At 35.6% G+C, this 21,654-nt stretch overlaps 3 protein-coding genes across 6 annotated transcripts; 1 reads left to right on the top strand and 2 right to left on the bottom strand.

The window, feature by feature from the left end:
* Nucleotides 1–2,080: 2,080 nt before the first annotated feature.
* Nucleotides 2,081–9,096, bottom strand: LOC133882549 (GATA transcription factor 24-like). 4 transcript variants are annotated; one of them, XM_062321750.1, is made up of 7 exons: nucleotides 8,461–9,096; nucleotides 7,900–7,983; nucleotides 7,663–7,796; nucleotides 4,401–4,523; nucleotides 4,044–4,149; nucleotides 2,557–2,686; nucleotides 2,081–2,417 (listed from the first exon to the last, which is right to left on the bottom strand). In XM_062321750.1, the coding sequence occupies exons 1-7, from the start codon at nucleotides 8,767–8,769 to the stop codon at nucleotides 2,413–2,415; spliced, it is 891 nt and encodes a 296-aa protein (XP_062177734.1). In that variant the 5' UTR covers nucleotides 8,770–9,096; the 3' UTR covers nucleotides 2,081–2,412. The 4 variants fall into 4 exon arrangements, with proteins under 4 accessions (XP_062177734.1, XP_062177733.1, XP_062177735.1 ...); XM_062321749.1 differs by having other exon boundaries at nucleotides 2,081–2,378; XM_062321751.1 differs by having other exon boundaries at nucleotides 2,081–2,378; nucleotides 2,615–2,686; nucleotides 8,461–9,095.
* An 892-nt stretch (nucleotides 9,097–9,988) lies between these two features.
* On the top strand, nucleotides 9,989–12,474 carry LOC133882138 (costars family protein). Its single transcript, XM_062321245.1, has 2 exons — nucleotides 9,989–10,146; nucleotides 12,136–12,474. The coding sequence occupies exons 1-2, from the start codon at nucleotides 10,066–10,068 to the stop codon at nucleotides 12,340–12,342; spliced, it is 288 nt and encodes a 95-aa protein (XP_062177229.1). The 5' UTR covers nucleotides 9,989–10,065; the 3' UTR covers nucleotides 12,343–12,474.
* Nucleotides 12,475–13,485: 1,011 nt separating this feature from the next.
* LOC133881640 (KH domain-containing protein HEN4) lies at nucleotides 13,486–20,553 on the bottom strand. The gene is made up of 7 exons (XM_062320617.1): nucleotides 19,668–20,553; nucleotides 17,271–17,714; nucleotides 16,890–17,165; nucleotides 15,796–16,146; nucleotides 15,619–15,701; nucleotides 14,230–14,341; nucleotides 13,486–13,847 (listed from the first exon to the last, which is right to left on the bottom strand). Exons 1-7 carry the CDS (start codon nucleotides 20,340–20,342, stop codon nucleotides 13,713–13,715), a joined length of 2,076 nt encoding a protein of 691 aa, XP_062176601.1. The 5' UTR covers nucleotides 20,343–20,553; the 3' UTR covers nucleotides 13,486–13,712.
* Between the last annotated feature and the right edge of the window lie 1,101 nt (nucleotides 20,554–21,654).

The following is a 21,654-nucleotide window of genomic DNA, read 5'->3' as shown; positions in this document are numbered from 1 at the left end:
AAGAAGAAGAAGAACGACGATGAAAAAAAGAATGAAGAAGAAATGAGTGGAGCTGCGTGGAAATGCGTGAGAGGAGAGGGTGTTTTCTTTTAATGATTAAAATAAGCTAAGGGAAATGAACAGTTTCCAATGCATTGGAAAACACTGTTCAGTTCATAGGGAATAGACAATTTTAGGGAAGCTGCTGTGAGTGACTTTTTGTGACTTTCTTAAAATTTTTCTTAAAATTTAGGAAACAGACCCCCTTTAGAGATGCTGCTAAGAATGCTCTAATATGTTTCTAGGCATTGGGAAGCACTGTTCAGTTCCTAAGGAATAGACAATTTTAGGAAAGCTGATGTTAGGGACTTTTTGTGACTTTCTTAAAATTTTTCCTAAAATTTAGGAAACATACTCCCTTTAAGGATGCTGCTAAGAATGCTCTAATATGTTAATCTCATATGTTTCTAGTTAATATATTACTCTTATTAGTTATATGTTACACTTAAGTAGAAGCAAGCGATGAGAATATGCGAAATATATGATACAAATATAGAATAAAGCTTTTTGGACTCTGCATGCTTATAGCAAATGAAAGGAGAGATATCTAATATCTTATTCAGCAGATGAATTATAGCGTTGTCCCACACCAAAAAGGAACAAAACTTTCCACAGCCCTTACATATATAAAAAGGACTCTTGTGGCTCTTGTTGCTCATGTTGACTAATGAGACCCAAGTACAACAATGATTGATGCGATTTTCTGATGTTACTTTGTGAGCTCATGCTAACATATGGAGGACTTGAGAAAAAAAATATTCTTTATAATTTATCATTTAAGATATATTAATGAAGTTTTGTTCACCTTCTTCAATAATTACAATTTTTAAGTTTAAAATTTTTAGAATTTCAATCGAGCTCGATAGGAGGCTCGGCTTGTTAAGTTAGCTGACTTAGAGCCAAGTTCGAACTTAACTAGGTTCTTTACAAACCGAGTTTGAAAAATCTTTTACAACTCAATTCAAGCTGAGTTCGAGTTTTCATATTTTCTATTTGGAGTCCACTACTTTTGTGAAAATACATCATCTTCCTTTGACAAATAAAGAGTAGTGGGATCTTTCTTTTTGGACGGTCAAGTGTGCAAAACTAAGCCATAGACTTTTTATCCATAATCCAAAGAATTATCAACTTAATGACTTATGCGTACCAATTCCCCATCTTCAATAAAATAATGCAACTCCACCGTCTATGACGTATCCTATGCGACAATTTTCCTCTATTTTTTTTTTTTCAGTCAATAACTCAATAATCACTTCATTCAATACATATTTTTTTTTTTTATAAGTAAATTTAATCTTATTGAAAGCGTAAGACATCCCTAAGTACACTAGAAATATACAAAAAGAAACACCTAACTAAGAATAAAAAAAGGGACAAGGAAATCAACAAAACTAAAAGACAATGAAGAGAAAAAAGCCAGGGTATGAAATAACGAAGCTAAAATATCTTCCATGAAACTCTCCAAATCCTCGAAACACCTAAGATTTCTTTCCTTCCAAACACACCAAAAAATACATATTGGCACCACTTCATTAAATACATGAGAAATATACCTAACCAACTTCTGGACAATTATAGTCTGAAACACCTAATTCAAACAATTGCCTCATATTGATAAAGAAATGCCTCTTTCCTTCTCAAACCCTAGTCATCTAATCAACCCACACCCTCCATCAACCGAAAAAAGGTTGGTTTCTCAAATCTCAGTCAAGCATTGTAGAATTTCAGAATATTTGGTAATTCTGATATAAATTTTGGGTCACTATAATGTATAGAAGGCTTGAATACATGCAAGAGAAATGCTATTTTGCATTCTTCCAACATACTTTGCTAAGAGATAAACGATTTTGTTTAAAAAAGATATAGCCGCCTGAAAAGTAACAAAATAAAAATTTTCCCTTCCCCCTAACTCTTTATCCTTGTGAAGAAAGTAGATGTTCACCTTCGAGTGCAGAAATAAAGAAATGCCAAGAATATTGCTGCAAGAATAAAGAAATGACCAAAACATTGCTCTTTTTTTCAAAGAGGAGATATTAATACAGATGACAAAATTTAGACAGCAATTCCATTAAGGTCCATACACTAGTACACTCAAATTACAGAAATGATAAGTATTTAAGAGTAGAGGGCACTGGATTGTATGTACATCCGTTAGTAGAGCAATTTGAAAGTTATTACAGGTGAATTTAGGTCAATTTTAACATACTTTCAAAAAAAAACAAAAAAAAGAAAAAGAAAAAATGGGCGTGGCAGTTGCCGCAAGATAAGCATCTTGTCACTCACCTTTCCACAGTTACAGCTGAGTTATCGCCATTAGAAGAGGAGACAAGTTCTGCAGCCTGGGTTACAGCATCTGAGTCATTAGCTTCACCATCACTCTGTGATAAACACACATGAGAAAAGGGGCAGAGAAAAGATTGAAAATCACCCCCCCCCCCCCCCACACACACACACACAAATATATAAAAATATACATTACATAACAATGATACACACGGGCAAGAAAAAGAATTGTGCCTGGTAGGGGAAGGCTCAAAGAACAAACAGAATGTTCTTCACAAGGGGCGCTGCTCACCTGTTCAGTTGGCTTCACAGAAGGATCCTGGATACCCATGGGGGGAACCTTAGAAAGATCTCGTAGAATTCCCTGCAAAATTCGATTCATTATAATGAGATCACTGAAAAAAGCACCAGGGTTTAGTCTTGGGGAATTTCATTATCTTCAAAGAAATTTACAAGGTTTAGTATACATGGTTACGAGTTTAAAGATCCATGTTTTCCAGCTTATTAAAAAAATTAAAGTTGGGTGTGGATGAAGAAAAGAGGAGAAATCCTCTGCAGTTGGGAACGTCTTCTTTTTATTTATTTGTTTGTTTGTTTATTTATTTATTGCTTGATCTGGATATTTATAAAGATAAAGACCAAGTAAAACAATAATGAAAAAATACAGAGGAAAGAAACAGCATTTTGCAGGGACTCGCATACAAGGCATGGATGTATAAAAATTTCATCACTGTCAACGATGAAGAGTCTAAACTAAACTGATACATGAGAATACTGTTTCTTCCTTTCAATTTCTTTCGAAGGTCAGTGATTGATTGCAAAAGGGGTTTAACAAGTGTAGTACAGCATTCACATGACAGCTCCAAATGGACTGAATCATCAAGTTTTGCAGAAGATGATCAATTTCATCTTAATCAATGCTAATGTTACACCATATGCATCCATTTCTAATTCCACCTTATGCAACTTTGTACAGCGAATCATTTCTCCCAACATCCTCACTTTAGTTAATAATTACCTGGACAGCTCCCTCAACTACCCAGAATGCCATATCATGACACATTGCTCTCCCTCCAATACAGAACATATTCTACCTTGGTCCCCTTAAGCTAACATTCCTTAGTTCAAAAATGTAGATCACTACACCACAAAAAAAGGTCACTGTTTCAAACCTTTCAAAAACCAATTTTTGACAAAATCCAGTTGCGACTCATAACAATCTGTAATCCATTTATTCTTGTCTTGCTTATCCTTAATCTTAAAATATCATATCTCCCGGTTTAAGTTCCCTCCTCTAGCGTGCCACCTAAAATTATATTAGCAAGCAGCACATACCACAAAACTTCTTTTTGAATATGTATTGCTTTGACCAAATCTTCGGGCATGAATCTTGACAAGTCACAGAATTGCCCCAAAAGAAATATGAAGGGGAAAAAGGGTAGGTCATCACAAGTTGCAACGGTAATTGGCTAATCAATATAAGCTCCAAAAATCATGAAGAATTTTTCAGTCATTCACTGAATCACCATCTACTCCAACTAAAATCACAAAAAATCTAGATAATACATCAATAAACAGTGAAGGTGAAGGTGAAGATTACGCAACAACCAATACAATTACTCAAAATGCACTCAATATACATGATTTTCTAAAAGATGCATATATTTAATTAATTAGAGCAAAGAAAATCATTCAGTATATTTTTTGCTGATTGTACGAACCTTGTTGGCCCACTTGAGCCCACATGCATTACACAAAGTTCTTGGACCAGTTGGCCCACGACGCATCATCGGAGTTGACCTTGAACTGATTCCACAGTGTGTACATCTGCACAGAGCATCACGCAAAAATGTATGTGAGAGAGAGAGAGAGAGAGAATATATTTTCTTTACAATTATATAATGATATTAAATTCCAACTTGCAACTATCATCTTCTTCTGAGATGCATCAGAAATTCAGGGAGCATTTATATCACCTTGAATGGAAAGGCCGATAGGCAGGAGACAGGTAAAATCATTATATGGTCCATAGAATAGAAAAGTTACTTATACATTCAAAAACAAAGATCAACACTCACAAAGTTTCCTGCGAGCCATCATCTTGCCCAGAACCCTGTGTTGCATTATGAACTGAAGAATCTGAGCCCACTTCATCAGATATAGCCTTGGATGATGTAAACTGACCCTTTTTACGTTGCATCCTGACATAGCCACAGATGAAACATGAGAAGGTTTCCAGAAGGAAACACCCATTCAGGCAGAAAGAGAAAGGCAGCAAAAATATTGGTGGGTTGTGAAGGAAGAAAAAAAAAAAAAAGAGCTTGATTCAACTATTCTATGTTGGACAGAAAAGATAGTTTCTACGTTTGATAAATGTTACTTGCTGAAACAATAGACATTAGCACTTTTATCTTTATTTTAGCATCCCAAAGTCCCATCACATTTTTCAATGTCTATTTGTTAAATCACCACTTATCCTAAAAGTTTAAGTTGAAAGTAAATGATAAATTTAACCATTTAATCAATACTTTCACATTCCCCCTCACGTGTGAGCTCAAACTCTCTTTTAATAAGTGATGCACAATACGTGGAATATTTAACTGAAATGGGGGGTGAATTATGGAAGTCAAGATTCGAACTCATAATCTCTGGCTCTAATACCATGTTAAATCACCATTTATCCTAAAAGCTTAAGCTGATAGGAAGGGATAAATTTAACCATATAATCAATATTTTATCACCATTAATCAACCAAGACGAGAGAAAAGGGTATGAAAGATTCTCAAGCTCCAATTTCTCCCATATAAGCATGCAACAACTTAACACTCCCCCCCACCCCCGAAACAAAAAATAAAATAAAAAAACTCAGCGGGGCAAAAAAATAGATGTTCAATTGTAAATTATTATTGAATCACAGTCATTATTAAAACAAACCTCCTTAAAATAGATGGTTTTATTAAAATGCCAAAAAGCTTCACGACCTAATCTTTTACAGTTGCATGTTCTTAAAACTAATCATACAAGACTAAATTTGAAGCTAGCTAGAACATGGCAAAATTGCACGTCCAAGCACTTTGCAATACAAAAGCCCAGCTTTTGCTTCTTAAAATAGTGAGGGTATAGATCAACTATCCATCTATCATCAAGGGGTGTTAGATGAGCCCAGCCGCTCATGAACTCGGCTCGGCTCGGCTGAACTCAATTTGGTATCGGTTCAAATAATAAATGAGTCATTCGTGAACACAATAATCTGCTAGAATATTAAACAAGACATACTCGTATAAACTCAGCTCGGCTCAAATAAAGCTTGTGAGCTCGACTTGTACAAGTTCAACTCGACTCGTTCAGCTTGAATCGTTAGCTCGCTCGTGTGTGTGTGTGTGTGTCTATATATATGCCCAATCATATATAAATATAAGATGGTATAATTGTAGTGTATAAGTATTAACATACTAAATCGTAAATACCAACTATAGTAAGTGTTAACTAAAAAGATAATATGTTATAACTAGTCATTACATATTTAACTATATAATTATATACTAATAATTAATGTGTTAGTGTATATTAACTATAGTTATAACTATGGTATATAATAATAATATGACATATGGTTAAGTTGTTAACTTACATATTTATTTGTTACTATATAACTATATTGAATAGTTAGTATATAAGTATATACATACGCATAATATATGACACATCACAAAATGGATAACTAATCAATATATTACAATTTTTTTTTTTTTTATATGAATACGTTACACTCATTAGTTAATATGTTAGCACTAGTTAATTCGTTACACTTATTAACATGCGTACTATTTTGTTGATCAAACTATTTGTTACACTTATTAAATTAACCATATTTAATAAGGTTTAAAAAATTAGCATATTTAATAGTTAGAATATAACTATATAACTATATTGAATATTTAGTTTATATTATATACATAAGAGAAATGATAGAAATCATTCGCCATCCCATCTTTTACTCATCTCCGTACAGTGGATGGGTAAATTCACCATTGGATTTGCAAAAGGGATGGATAGGAGATGAGAGGGAGAATGATATGTAACATGACTCATATACATAAACATAATATATGACACATCACACATGGTTAACCATGCATACATCCAAACTTGGCTAGGTTCTTAACAAGCTGAATTCGAACATACATCCAAAACTTGGCTCGAGCTCGAGCCAAGTTCGAGCTCTTGAGTTATGTATTCGAGTCAAGTCCAGCAACACCAAACTCGACTCGACTCGAATACAACCCTAATCATCATACAAAAACACCATGTGCTAGATTGTCCATATAGCCTACTGGGAATAATAAATCATCCATGTAGATCATCCATATATACCCAAACTGGAGGCAAGAATTTAATCATCTATTCATCAGCAAGTATCATTAGTTACTTAAATCAGTCACAGATTTGTGTTGGAAACATCCAAAAAAAAAAACATTTCTTAGAGTTTAGCAAATCCTACGTGCAGACAAGAACCTAGTGTTGGCAGAGAATACCAATCAATGAAATTACCTTCTTTGTGTCTATGACAAGTACTGAAACCCTGACCACTCCTCTCCCTCTCAGGCCCATTGCCAGCACCATTGTGCCATGTTGGCTTTGAAAATGGAATGCCCTTATTAATTTAAATGATGCTTCTTCAAGGAATAAGCAAATAATCAGTGCAGTGAAACAATAAAATTGCTGGCATCCCCTCAACCCCGAAAAGGATTATACTAATCAGGCTTGACAAGGGGGAAAGAGCAATAAAAGAGTGTAGATAAGATTGAAATTAAAGATGGAAAAGCTTTTTTTTTTTCTTAATAGTTAAGAAGTTCCCTTAAAACTAAAACACTCGCAGGAATTTTTTTTAAAGCTTTATTTGATTTTTTTTCTTCTTTGATCATTTATACACTCAAGACTTCTTTTCTCACATTTGCTGCAACAGTGCTGTTGAGAGACAACATAGTTTTGTGTAACCATGATTAACTATTATGCACTATGTTTCCTTTAAAAAAGACTATATAAATCAGAAAGCCCCAAAAGGTGAGAGTATTATCTTTTTACATACATGCTCCAGAACTTATTGCAGTATTTGTCATTTACTTGATTCATGGAAAAGTAAACACCTCAATGATCTCAAATTATAGAAAGTCAACAAAATGCGACACCAACATTTTCCTTTTTCTGTTATTTTCAATTTCTTTTTTCCGTTTAGAATTATAATCAGAACCACTTAATACAACTAGACTAACCAACTTTTATTCTTCAACTTGTTTTGCATTAACAAAATGTACCTTAGACAGAAACACAATATAATACCTGAGTGCAACTTCTTTCCGCACACTGTAACGGATTTTCTTATCAAAACATCTCTCTTTTCTCTTCTCCCTGAATCGACTTAAGGAAGCAGCTCTCTGTGGTTGAATTGACCTTCCAGGAAAGTCGTTCATGCCCTGGAAAAAATGCCATTGGGGCAGGCAAAGTAAAAACAAATCAATACCCTCCGAAACACTTTATAGTTTTGAGAAAGCTTGCATGTTTTAAGCATTCACATACCCTTTGATTAAGAGGGACCGTCCCCACGGCAGGAATGCCAGAAGGGATTTCATATCCCCCCAAAAGTAATAACACTGCCTGCACCTGTTAAATATCCAATTGGAAGCTCTATAAGTCTTTTAGTGTGAATCCTCATGAACATAAAAAGAAAAACGAAGCTGGTTTAGGTTAATAGTATAAAAAATAAGATACTACATACTTATCAGACAAAAGGAAAAAAAAAAAAAAAAGGTACTAAATTACCAAAAAAATGACCAAGACTCTTGTGGCTAAGCAGCATCGTGAATTTACAAAAGCGTAGCATAATTCACAAAACTAACCGCAAGCAAGCTGAAAACACTTACTTCCCAAGTGGTTTAAGGATGATAAACTGCATAGTTCAACAAAGTTACGGAAACTCAAATGGCTAAAAAGCACCAAAGCACAAAAACACTTGAGAATTCACCAAATTAACCAAAACCCATGCCAAAACACCACACCCTTCAACCGAATAACCATCAAACACACAAAACAACGCACAATTTACCAAATTCAGCAACACCCAGAAGCAAAAACCCGAACCTTATCCGGCGAAACAGCGTCGAACACGTAGACCTCGCCCTGGAACGAGAGCGTGAGCTGGTCAGAGCTACCGTTCCCGGGCACCGGAGGATACTCAGACCCGGGAACGTACATAGAAATAGGAGCACTCTCCTGAACGGCACCGTTTAAGGTCACCGACACGGCGCCGTCCTCGAAGCGCATCTGGGGGTTGTCTATGGACTCCTCGGCGGCCGCAACGTCGTCTTCTTCGTCCTCAATATGACCCTCTATGTTGTTGTTCATCGCTCCCGAATTGTACATAGGAGCTTGACGATTTGATTCGGGCATTGCTACAGCGTTTACATTACACAAGGAATTCAAAAGCGCAAAAGTTTTCGAACTTAAACAAAACCATAAATTTAAATTATATAAAATAGTTGAAATAGCTTAAAAAGTCAAAGATTCAATGGCCGAAATCGGATTAATTAAAGGAAACACCTATTAATAAATACGAAATTGTTTTTGGAAAAGAAAAATTGATGGGTTTGGCGAGTGGTGTGAGAGGAAGAACGTGGAGGAAGAAGAGGAAGATGCTGGGCGAGAAGGATTTTGGACTTAGGAGGAGGAGGAGGAGGAGGAGTGAGAAATGGCCACGGATTATGGGTTTATTTACTGGTAATGCCACTCTGAGGAGCAAATCTGAGAAATGCTACACATAAATGTACCATAGCTGACGTCACAATATCTATTACCCATTGGATATTTATTTTGTATGGTAACTTTCAATTGTATCAATTTTCTTCTTAAACAATCAAAACAATATCTCCTAATATCAAAAATCTCATTCACAAAATAAATAATTTTTTTTAAAAAAAAATTATAACAAAAAATTTAAAACCTAAAAAATCTTTTTTTTTTCTTTTTATAAAAAAAAATATAAAATGAAAAAAAAGGGAGAAAAACCAAGATAATTATTATTAATTTTTTACTTTTTTATTTTTTTTGTTTCTGAAAACTAAAAAAAATAACCAAAAATTATAAACCCAAAGCGATCATTTTTTTTAAAAAAAATTATTTTTCTATTTATTTAGTTTTTTTTGTTTTCAAATTTATAAGAATATTTTTGTCTTACTGAAATTTTTTAAAGTTATTTTTATCTTTCTGTTGAACTTGAGGGATATGACATTGTTTTGTTAGTTTAGGAAGACAATTGACACAATTGGTAGTTTTGTAAAGACATTGACAAAAGAGTGGTAATTTGAAATTTTTTTTTTAAAAAAAATAATAATTTAAGAGTTGATTCACACAGTATCGCATTAATATTATTGAATAATTATTAATTACTCTATATTTAAATATTGTTTTTAATCTGAAATTTGGCTTAATTTGATTGGTCCCTGTTCATTCTCAATTTTAGTCCATCAACGGGTACACGCTAATCCATCTATTTTATGTTACTAAAATAAAAATATTAATAAACAAATTCAAAATACAAAAAATATTTTAAACATATTTCCTTTAATCGGGTGATAACAATAATTTAAAAAGAAAAAGAAAAAAAAGAAGCAGATATTTTGCCTGGAGACGATCTTACTGAAACATTAAAAGCCTGAAATAGAAAGAGATTTTGGAAAGGCTGAAGCCATGAACGTGGAGGAGGAAGTTGAGCGACTGAAGGAAGAAATCAAGCGGCTTGGGAAGGTCCAAGACGATGGCTCCTATAAGGTGCACACTAACACACACTCTTTTCAACATGGTGTTAGATTTTGAGCTCTTTTTTTTTTTTTTTTTCTTTCTTTCCTCAATTCTCACCGTTACGTTTGTATTGCTTCCTCGGTACCCGACCCAGATCGAGAAACATGCGTATAATTAGGCTGAAACGAATTGCATGGTATTTGAATGTCCGATGGTTTATCTGGATCTACATTATTTGGGCCATCAAACGGGCGATCTGTAATTTCTAGCTGTTATTTGGTAACTTATAGATCGGAGATCTAACCGCGTCTGAGTTCCTTTTGTGCGTTTGTGTTTCCGGCATTGATCATTAGAGTTTGGATGTTGCCTGTTTTCCTTGTTTTTTTTTTCCTTCCCTCCAACTTTGTTTTGATTTCTTTCTGTGCTCTTTCATGGGGCTTTCTGTATGTTATTTAAGAAGCGGAACAGAAAAACTTCATTATAAGTGATAATGGGTAAGTGGGTAACATCATATATAAGGAATCAGTGTTTTCTTTGGAACAAGAAATTTCTCATCTCATTGCTAGAAAGTTTATCGTTTTTCCAGTGTAAAAAGATGCCCACTTTTCTTTTCTTTTTCTTTTTTCTATTCCCCCCTCTTCTTTCTCCAAGCACCTTTTTTTCTTCTATTTTTGCATATGTAGTTTTCTTATCAGATATTGCAGATATCAAATGCTAAAAATTACTTTCTAGATTGTTTTTTGGCTTTTTCATTGAAAAAGTATTTTGATCTAATGTAAAGGTGTGAAAGTAATTTTGAGTGTTTTGTGTTTGGAGTTGTTTGTTAATGCTTTTATTTTTTAACAGAAGTGTTGTTAAGTGAAGTTAAATTTTGGAATAAAGAATGACTTATTGAAGATATTACTGACTCAACAAAAGTGTCCTGCTCATTCTACAGACCTCTTGTAACCTGTTTATTTTCAGATTCTGCCAATTGGATTATGAATTCTTTTTACTTAAAAAGAAAAGAATTTGCAAATGAGCTGGTTAAGATTGTATCAGCAATCTACTCAACTGCTCACCATGAAGTTTGGAGAGTGCAAAAACCACTGTCCCCTTCCCCTTCCAAGGGGCATGTCTTTCCAATTTAAGTAAGCCATTAGCCATATCAGCATACAAAAGTAGTTCACCCCTGTCCGGTGGCTTCTGTTTCGTATCATTTGCATTATACCCTACTGTTTTGTTACTTTTAGTCTTCTGATTGGAGTTGCTAACATGAGCTGAAGTCTTTTTTTCTTTAATACTCTTCATCTTTGGATAGTTATGTGTGTCTTTGCTTAGTTTTCATGAATTTTTTGTTCTTGTTTCTCGTTCTAAGTGTTTCTCATGTATACTTCTTGTGTACTTGAATAGCGTCTTGTAATTTTTAATGATATTTTGATTACTTGTGAAAAGAAAAACATGAGCTACCAATCCTTCTAGCTCGTTGAAGTGACCCAATTAAATTGGGAAAATTAAGATAGAAAGCAGATAGAGAAGGCACAGTGCCCAACTTCTAATTCAATGCCTGCATTTATAACAAAATGTTGTAGTCTTATTTTTTAGATTTTCAAGTTGATGGGGTGGCACATGGACAATAAATGTGGCTTCCAAAACACAAACAACATGAGAGAGAGAGGTGCGGAGGCCAGCGAAAGTGATGGGGTGGCATGGACAATAAATGTGGCTTCCAAAACACAAACGAGAGAGAGAGAGGGGTGGGGAAAGGAGAAGCAAAGAGGGGTTGGGGGAAAAGAGGGGAGGAGGGAAGAGAGCTGCCAAGGCGGCACCACTGGGAAGAGGAATGCCTCTCACTGAGAGGGGAAAAGCTCTCACACCGGAGATAGGAGAGAGCTTCTCTCTCTAAAAAGTCAGAGAGAAAAGTGATCTTTTTCTACCTTTTTTTATTTTTTTATTTTTTTATTTTAATTTAAACTAGTTTACCCTATACTTCAGATGTCATTTGGATCATCTAATATAAAAATTTGGTTTATGTGGAAGGTCACATTTGGCACACTATTTAACGACGATAGGTGTGCAAACATATTCGAAGCACTGGTTGGGACACTGAGAGCAGCAAAGAAGCGAAAATATTTGACATATGATGGTGAGCTACTGCTGCAAGGGGTCCACGACAACGTGGAAATCACACTCAAACCCACCCCAGTTGTCGTGCCAGTGGCAACCGATGCAGTTGCCAGGAGTTAAAAAAGTTCGTGCTTGATCTTGTTTTGAATTCTGGTTTATGATGTTGTGCATTTGAGATATTATCTTTGAAAAATATGATTGCCCTTTTATTTGAACTCGAATGAAATGTGGAAGTTCAAAAGTTTGTCATCATCATCTATATCAAAAGTTGAAGCCAATAAGCACAAAAATCCCTGTATCATGTAAGTTTTTAGATTGTTATATAATTGGAATGATGCGATGGCAAAATTTTTTTATAAATTGGATTGTAAGAACTGCTATAAACTAGCATCTAAAAATGACGTGTCTTTTAAATTATTGAAAATGTATGTAAAAAACACATTATTAAAAAACATAAATATTTGGTTTTATTTTCTTGCACGTCTCTTGCTCATCTGCATATAAAAGATGAATTCACATGTGGGTCTTAGAAATTCAATAGTAGATTTGCAAAATATATATACAAAGGAATGACACCAAACACGTCATTAAAAAAACATGTACTTCTCATATGTAGAGAACATGTCAACTTTAGAAGATGGTTTGTAGGAAATTTTCTACAAATTACTTTGGAAGAAATTTTGTCTGTGAAAATCAATCTTCATTTTGATCAAATGGTTGATTTTCACTACTACATCATCAAATTATATAGCAGTCATATAACTGTTAACTAAATAGTGCACAATGACAAAGCACCCTCTTAAGTCTTATCAATACATGAATAAGGATATTAAGACAAAGTTCAAGACATTAACAAAATTGTGCACAAGAACAGTAGTGCTACGATGCTATTCAACAAAGCATTTTTAACAGTAACATAGAGGGTATTCGCAAATAAGCCTAGGGATAAGTTTGATATGCAAAATAGCTATTCCATCAGAAAAAATAAATATCTTTAATTAAAAAAGAAAATATGTTAAATATAATAACATTGGCATTAAAATATATGATATGCATCTAAATTGAGAGAAATAAATATTTCTCTATTTAAAGAAAAATCATTTCCTCGTAGGCAATATGAATAGCTATTTTAAGTTTATTTTATTTCACATTTTTCTATTTTCAATAATTACTATTTTTTTCCCTAATGGAATTGTCATTTCACGTACCAAACGTAACCTAATATTTAGGACAATGCTGTCAAAGTTAGAAATGGAGCCCAAATTTTTGTCTTAACCCTTCTTGAAATATGAATCAGTAAATAAAAATCATAAGTCCCTACAAAACATACTGGTGAACAATTACAGCCAAAATACTGTTGCCAAAACGCCAACATTGGCATAATACAGAAGAGCTGAATCTTCCTACTTTAGTGTACACATTTCGAGGGGGGGAGGGGGGAAAGCAACTAACACAAGCAACAAACTACATAAAGATGATCTCTCATCCCGTTATGATCCAGTGAGAATGAACGCATGGAGGAGACTCTGAGCTGCCTGGGTTTCATCGGGTGTCCCAGATATGACAACAATCCTGTCAGTTGATCCGGTAAGAGGTTCATGCACTATGACCTTGGCACCCGATATCTGGTCAGAAAACAACCGGAGAGCAAGTACCAGTTAATTCTCTAAGTATAGATATCTTAAAAAGTAATGAACATTGATAGCAACCATGGTATCCAATGAGAAAAGTGAAGCGAAAAAAACATGAGGAAGCAAGAAAGAGGAAAAGGAATAAAATGAAAGAAAAAAACAAAATTAGAAAGAAGCAAACTCAGGAGATTTTCGACTTTCCATATTTATGGGCTTTAGGCAACTCTTGCGAAGCTTTATAGAGTTATCAGTAGACATGGGCAGTCATCATTAAAGATAGATCATAACGTTCACATATAGAACTGATTATTGGTGGAAATAATGCCAACATGGCAGTACTGCTGGAATAGATTTCAAATGAAAGAGTGTTGATTACCTGTCTCAAACGACTCAGATTGCTACCACCCTCCCCATATACAGAGCCAATCACATTATCAGGAACTACGATCTCGACAGTTGTATTTGTCACAATAGCAGATTTGCTTCCACTGCAAACATCAAAAACTGATAAACATGAATGCAATTACACAGTTTAGACATTCTGAATATTTTATGATCTCTGCTCGTTTCTCCTTTCCAATAGAAAATATATGGACTAGGTAGTTCTTCAATTCACAAACTGATAACTGATGCATGCAATTACACAGTTTAGACAGTCCAAACGTTTTATACTCTCTGTTTTTTTCTTCTTTCCATTAGAAAGCACAGGGCCAAGGTATTTAGTTATTCAGTCATAGGGCATCACTGCAGGTATATGCAATGATAGTACAAAACGCTGCTAGTGTATGATCACATATTCGATGCTAGTCATTTGTTATGTATTTCAGTTAACTAAAGAATAGGACTGTACATGATATGAATGAACCATCTAACAACTGCACATATTGGTAATTTAGTTGATATTTAAGTATAAGATGTGAAGACTGCACATAAGGATGATTAAGCACAACAGCATCTGAGTTAATTACATGATCTCTGCGACTACTCCATAGAGCAATAACCATAACGATTTTTTTTTTATATGCAATTGGCCCCAAGGTAAGGGAAAATGGAAGATTCGAACTAGTAATCTCCACTTCATAAGGCGTGGTTCCCAACCGATTGAACTATCCATTGGGGTTAATAACCATAAAGAATTTGATAGAGCATAACCATAGGTAATAAAATGAAGCATAAACTTTTAAAAGTTTAGCCCACATAGAGTGAATGGTTTATAAAAACACTCATAGTTGCTAAGTCCCATATTGATTCCTTACTATATGAGATTGAGCTTTATAAGTGATTCTAGGGAAGCTCCAAATTGACTAGTCCTTTGGGAGTGGTAGCACAAATGTGGCTAGGGCTTTTTTTGAATTGTTACAAATGATATCAGAGCCACCTAAAAAACGTCATGTGATACTATAGCACTGCATGACGTGGCATGACAAGGACGACAGGGATTTAATGGGAAGAAATTGTAACACCTTGACCCCACATTGAGAAAATGAGTAGCCCACATAAATTGGATAGTTTATAAATACAGTCATGGTGCTAAATCTCACATTGCTTACTTCCTAGTTGAAATTGAGCTTTATAAGTGGATTTTAAGGAAGTTTCAAATTAACTAGTCATTTTGGAGTGATAGTAAATATGTGGCTAGTGATTTATTTGGGTCATTATACATTAAGATGCTAAGATTTTTAAGTAGCCAAATAGTTCAGTTGATAATCAATTACAGCTAGGTACATACTCATAAAATGTGTGCATTTTGTACAGTGTTACCGACCTGCCAAGTTCTAAGCCACCTTTAAGAGAAGTCATTCCTCTGCCAACGTCATTGATGCTTCTTGGATTTACTCCAACTGCTGACTGCAATCAAACACATCCATAAGAAGTGGTAAAATTAAGAGAGAGATAGAGATAGAGAGAGAGAGAGAGAGAGAGAGAGAGAGAGAGAGATCACCTGCAATGGCCAAAACCTTGGAGAAGGAGGACGATCAAAACCATGGGAAATTCCAAGATTATCTATACTTGGATTTATAGTATGTCGACTGAGACTATGAGAAACAGCAACTGAAGGATCTGTACTCTGAGTGAAAGTAGTATGTCGACTGAGACCATGAGAGACACCAACTGATGGATGACTTCCAAGAGGGGGAGGATCTCTCAGTCTTCCATAGGGGCTGGTATCGGTTAATACAGAGGAACTGCTCCTTGTTCCAAGATTATTCTGTGTGCTGGAGAAAAGGTTATCTCGAAGTCTACCAGTTACATTATACAATGCATCTTGCACATTTGAAAACTCTCCTGAAATCTGTCGAATAAATAAATAGAAAAATAAATGAAAACCATGCTGAAATTAAAGATTATCCTACTTTACTTGGGCCACCATACAGAAAAGATTTCACTAAATGAAATCTGCATTATTCAGTTCGCTCAACATTTTTTCCCAAGGATAATTATATTAAATTACTAACCCAAACATTTTTTTATTAGTAAAATAATTTTATTATGAAAAAGGAAGATGCTCAAATACACAGGGAGCATATTGAAGCTACTCCTAAAAATTACACTCTGGAATTCAGAAGATTAAAAATTCAAAAGAAAAACATGGAATGGAATTACTAACCCAAACATGAAACCATAAAATGCAACAAATTGTCAATATCTTCATAGTTGATAATATTGGAAAGAACTTGAAGGACAAAACTTTGACTGCTTTGAAGGAAAATATTTTTCGTAAAATATTGGCTTTCAAATGTCATAGATATCTACGAAACCTGGTCTATAAAGAAGATGCAGCCAGCAATGTTCTCAGCAAGATCCTAAAGTAATAAACTTTGAGTCATTAATTCTTTCCCTTTTGATAATTGACAAATGATTCATCACTTGCCAAACCCTTATAAAGTTTTGACTATAATTCCATGCAATAAGATAAAAGAAAGTTTAACCATTTCTTAATTTGAATCCCCCGGGGCAAAAAATGAATTAAATAAAATTGAAGCTTTATTTGTCATCCTCTCATTGTACTTAACAAAATAAGTTGCACCATCGCACCTGCACCACCTGATCATTCTCTGACACACACTTTGGGACTTGGTCACCTCCAATTATTCGTATGCCAGCACCTGTAACCTTTCGCATCTCTGAAACTATTGCACCTCCTTTTCCCAACAAACAACCAACTTGATTTGATGGGACTACAAGCCTTGCAGTAACAGGTGACCCCTTATTTGAGCCTGAATCTTGCCCCTTCTCAATGCCGGCCTCTATAGACCTAGAGAAAACAAGAACAACTGCCTTCTGTGTTGGCGAGTATCGTGAATCAGGGTTCTACACGAGACAAAGCAAACCATAAGGTTATCAATAACCCGTGCACCAATAAATAAGCACATGTAAATTGTGAAATCATGAGAGATAGAATACACAATGACAAACCTCTGATGCAGTAATGGTAATAACTCGTTCATCACAATTAGCTATAGAAGCTCCAACACTTATACCAGCACCTGTATCATTTTGAAGAACCCTGACGATGGCACCCCCCTTTCCAATAACACCTCCAACCCTATCATTTGAACAAAGAATTTTAAAAATAACTTCCTGTCCTAGTGTTTTCGTTTCCAAAGCAGGAGCCCTATCAACCTCTAATGACACTGCATGAGCTCCTGAAGCATAATTGATTGAGCTGCTTGGCATAGTGTGTAGTCCCGAGTACCTCTGTGTAACAAGATCTAAACGGAGGTCAGGTACAGTCTCACGGGGAACTGCTTCCACAGGTTTGCTTGCAATAATCCTCGTCTTCTCAACTGATGTACAATCTTGAAGACGGCGGGAGATGGCAATAAGTGCTTTCTTTACAGCCAAAACTTCCCCTTCTATCTGCCACATTGTTGATCCACAATTTCACAAGGGAAGAGGAGATAAATTGTCACTAAAATACAATAGAATGTAGCACAAGCATCACATTGACATACATTTATGCTACTCAGAAAGCTATACCAGAATGCTTGGACATGAAAAATGCAATTTCTTGTTTCAATTCCACCTCCTAACCATTGATAAAATGGTAACTTCCAAACGCAAGAAAAATGGAAATTCAATTAAAGAAATGGTGAACTGTTGCGTGTTAACATGTACTTCTCTCTTTTAAAAGATAGACAACAAAAACTTTTACCATGTTTGGAAACTCAAATGCACATAACCTTACTTTTACTCAACCAGCTCATTGGTTAGGTTTTCTCCCTTTTGATTTATTAGGTCATTGGATATTGTTCTTGTCAAAGGCATATTTAAGAAATTTTTTGAAATGGTGGCTTAAGGATTCAAGAGCTTAGAAAAAAAGAAAAAGAAAAAAAACTCAAATGGATCATCATTTTCTATTCAAATATATTAGAAACTTTTTTTTTATACAAGTATATCAATATATTAAAAAGCACAAAGGGGCACAACTCAAGTACTCAGAAAGTATACAAGAGCACAAATTCAGGAATTCTAGGAAATTAGAAAAACGAGAACTATTGACAGCAGCCATCCAAACATAAAGGCTCTCAAATATATTAGAAACTTGTTCTCAAGATATTCTGAATTTAAACTGACCCATTAAAAGAATAAATTTAGTTCTCTATTATGATATGGAAATTCTTCAATGCTTCCTTTCCCGACTTCTCAAAAGAAATATCCTTCCATAAGGAAAGAAACTTTTCTGGAAAATAATTATCTCCAATTTGGCCCAAACTGCCAAGAGAATACCCATAAAAAATTTAAGTCAACCTTAGCAATAGGAGCAGGGCCTCTCATTGCAGACGTGAATAAGGAGAGGATGCCTCGAACAAGAAATTGAAGTCAATATCTCAAATTAAAAGCAATAGTAAACTTCAGATTATAAATCAAGAAGCCCAAAGAAAGATATTGACCCAAATTTTCTCCAAAAGGATCAACAGCCTAAATCACCCCTAGAAAGTTCTAGCATCTCTTTTCATCTAGATAAAGCAAATCACAGTTAAAAAGAAACACCTTCAAAAAATCTATTCACAATACCCCGAAATCACAATGGTACATTCACGATTTATGATCACAAATCCATGGCTAAGCAATGCCAAGCAAGAGTCTGGCGATTTCTTCATTTAGAGAAATTAGAAAAGAATTCAAAGCCTTTGGATGGTACAGTGATAACTCTACAAAAGATGGGGAAAAGACAGAAATTTATTCAAGCGACACTTGCCCAACTCCCCAATCCACGCAAAACATAATTCTGCACAAGACTCCAACATTCTATTCAATAAGATTGAAATGGTAACCTTTGTGTGATGAACATCTGAATAAACATGATAATCTCACCATCCGCAGCCTTAAAACACTACGCATACATCTTCAAGTTTCTGCCCCAAATCCGGGGTTTCTCAAACAAGTTGAAACGTCTATTAGCTGCTTTCTTAATATTTATTCAGGTACCTTCACCAGAAAGCAATGAAGGGCTATCCATTGCAATATTCTGCTTCCGTTAAGAAACAATACCAGTGCCACTGCTTCAAGCTCTCAACCAACAAATAAACGTTGGGTGCAAACGAGGAATCGTAAAAGCGGTACAAAGAGTTCTAGAGATTTGAGAAGAAACAGAGTATGCTCGCTTACTGAGTTACATTCTCACACACAACAATGCAGGCCACAACAACCTTGTACACCTTGAAATTCCTCACTTAACAATCAATTCCAAACAACCATCCAATTTAGCTCAACCAGTAGCTACATTAACCCTAATACACATTGTACCACAAAGAAGGAAATAATGAGCAAATTTTCAACTTCAAAAGGAGTTGAATAAACAAACCTTACCTCGACAATCTCGTCGGAAGGTTGTGCGCAGGCCGGCAACTTGTCGGACAAAACCCTAACTTTGCTGCCGCTCTCTTTCCTTATCTTCTCGACGACCTTCCCTCCCTTCCCGATCACTGACCCCACCTGCGCCACCTCCACCAGCAGGCGGCACGATACCACCCCAACCCCGACCTCCCCGCCGTCACTCTCCGCCGCCACCTCCAGAATCCTCTCGAACACCTTCACCAGCGCCTCCTGAGCCTTCGAAACCTCAACGCTTTGTTCTTCTTCGGATTCCTCTCCTGGGAAGGTACTATTGGTGGTGCTCTTAAGGACGAGAGTGGCGGTGGTAGCGCTGGGGGCGATGACGAGGATTACCCGGTCGGGGGAATCGTTCGGGGCATCCTCGATCCGGATCTTGGCCCCGGTGGACTGCTGGAGGGTCTTGATGACGTGGCCGGACTTTCCAATGACGCCACCGATGCGGGATGCGTGGCAGAGGAGTCGGAATGCCGCGTGGCCCGGCGGGACCGAGAGCGGAGGGGGTGGGTGCTTGGAGCGCTTGGATGATCCGTTTGCCGGATACGGGGTCGGGTCGGGCATGAAGGCCTTGGTGGCGGCAGTGGTGGTCGTCGATGCGTAGAGTGTGGGATTCGGACGCTTCGCTGGTGGAGAGAGAAAGGTGCTTCCCATAATCTGACGGACGCACGCACGCACGAACACACGCACCCACTCGCTCCTTCAAATATACGGAAAGGTGTAGATTTTTTTGTCTTATTTGTCTCTTTCTCCGCCTCCACAACAGATTAGAGAGAGTTGCAGAGAGGAAGAGAGTGGGTTTTGGGGCTATAGTGCGCGAGAGAATTCGGGGACTCGGTGCGCAGTGCGCTCACGATGAGCCAAACGCCGCCGTACTGAAGTAGCGGGTATTTGACTATTCAAGGGATATAATTTTTTTAAAAAATTATATATTCTCAAAAATCCAAGCGTTTTTTTTTTTCATTGAACCGGATGAAAAATTGCTACCTATTAAAAAAGTGACATTATTTATGCAAATTGAGTGTATTTTTATTAAGGTCTTGTGTTTTATGTTGTAGACAAGCTTTGAACCAAAAATTATCTTTTGGTTTATTGAAGAATAAGTGTATCTTCAAAAATAAATAAAAAGTCTTTTGAAATGAGAATGACTGCTATCCGTACATAACACGCCATGTCATACGATACAATTGGTTATTGTCTTTTACATGCATGCATTTACAAAACTCATACGATGCAACATTCTTTTATTCGTCACTCGATTACCCAAAAAAAGGAGTTCACATTATTCATAAATGTATTTCATGTGACTAATAAGGATGCACGTTTGATATATAAAATAATAATGTCATAAATGATTATAATAACAAATATCGATGTAAGTTTTACCCACTGTGATTGTAAAGGTCTCCTTGATATACGTCTTCACACTCTCCAAGTCTAAAATTTGCGTAAAGTTCTATCATAAGTCCTTAACTAAACTAAAACACTCTTAAACCTAAAATTGGACAAAAGAGACATCCTACATGAGCATCAATCATTCACTGAGACCGTCGATTGATCATCGTCCATGGATCGATAAACTAGTCGATCGTTCAATGTTGTGGTAGATTCTTCATTTTCTAAAAAGTCATAACTTTACCCAATCTAACACGATCTAAGGTCTTAGATCATTTCCAACAAGCTCTCCAAATCTTAGCTAAAAAATTTACTTTAATTATTTTAACTATCACTTTTAAAAAAGTTTTTGTATCAAACTCTCTAAATATTTCTCTATTTTAACTAAATATTATTTTTTATTGGTTTTGAGCAACCACTTCTAACAACTTTAACTGTCATGAAAAAAATTTCATGACACCAAAAGAAAATACTAATAAAATGCTACAAATTACTGTAGATAACATGCTATGATTCGTCGCATCAACATAAATTCAAAGAGTGGTTTGTCTTTTTGTTAGAATGACTTAAT

The sequence above is a fragment of the Alnus glutinosa genome, chromosome 11 (genome assembly GCF_958979055.1).
Source record: "Alnus glutinosa chromosome 11, dhAlnGlut1.1, whole genome shotgun sequence".
Classification (NCBI taxonomy): domain Eukaryota; kingdom Viridiplantae; phylum Streptophyta; class Magnoliopsida; order Fagales; family Betulaceae; genus Alnus; species Alnus glutinosa.
This window is presented reverse-complemented; position numbering and strand designations above follow the sequence as displayed.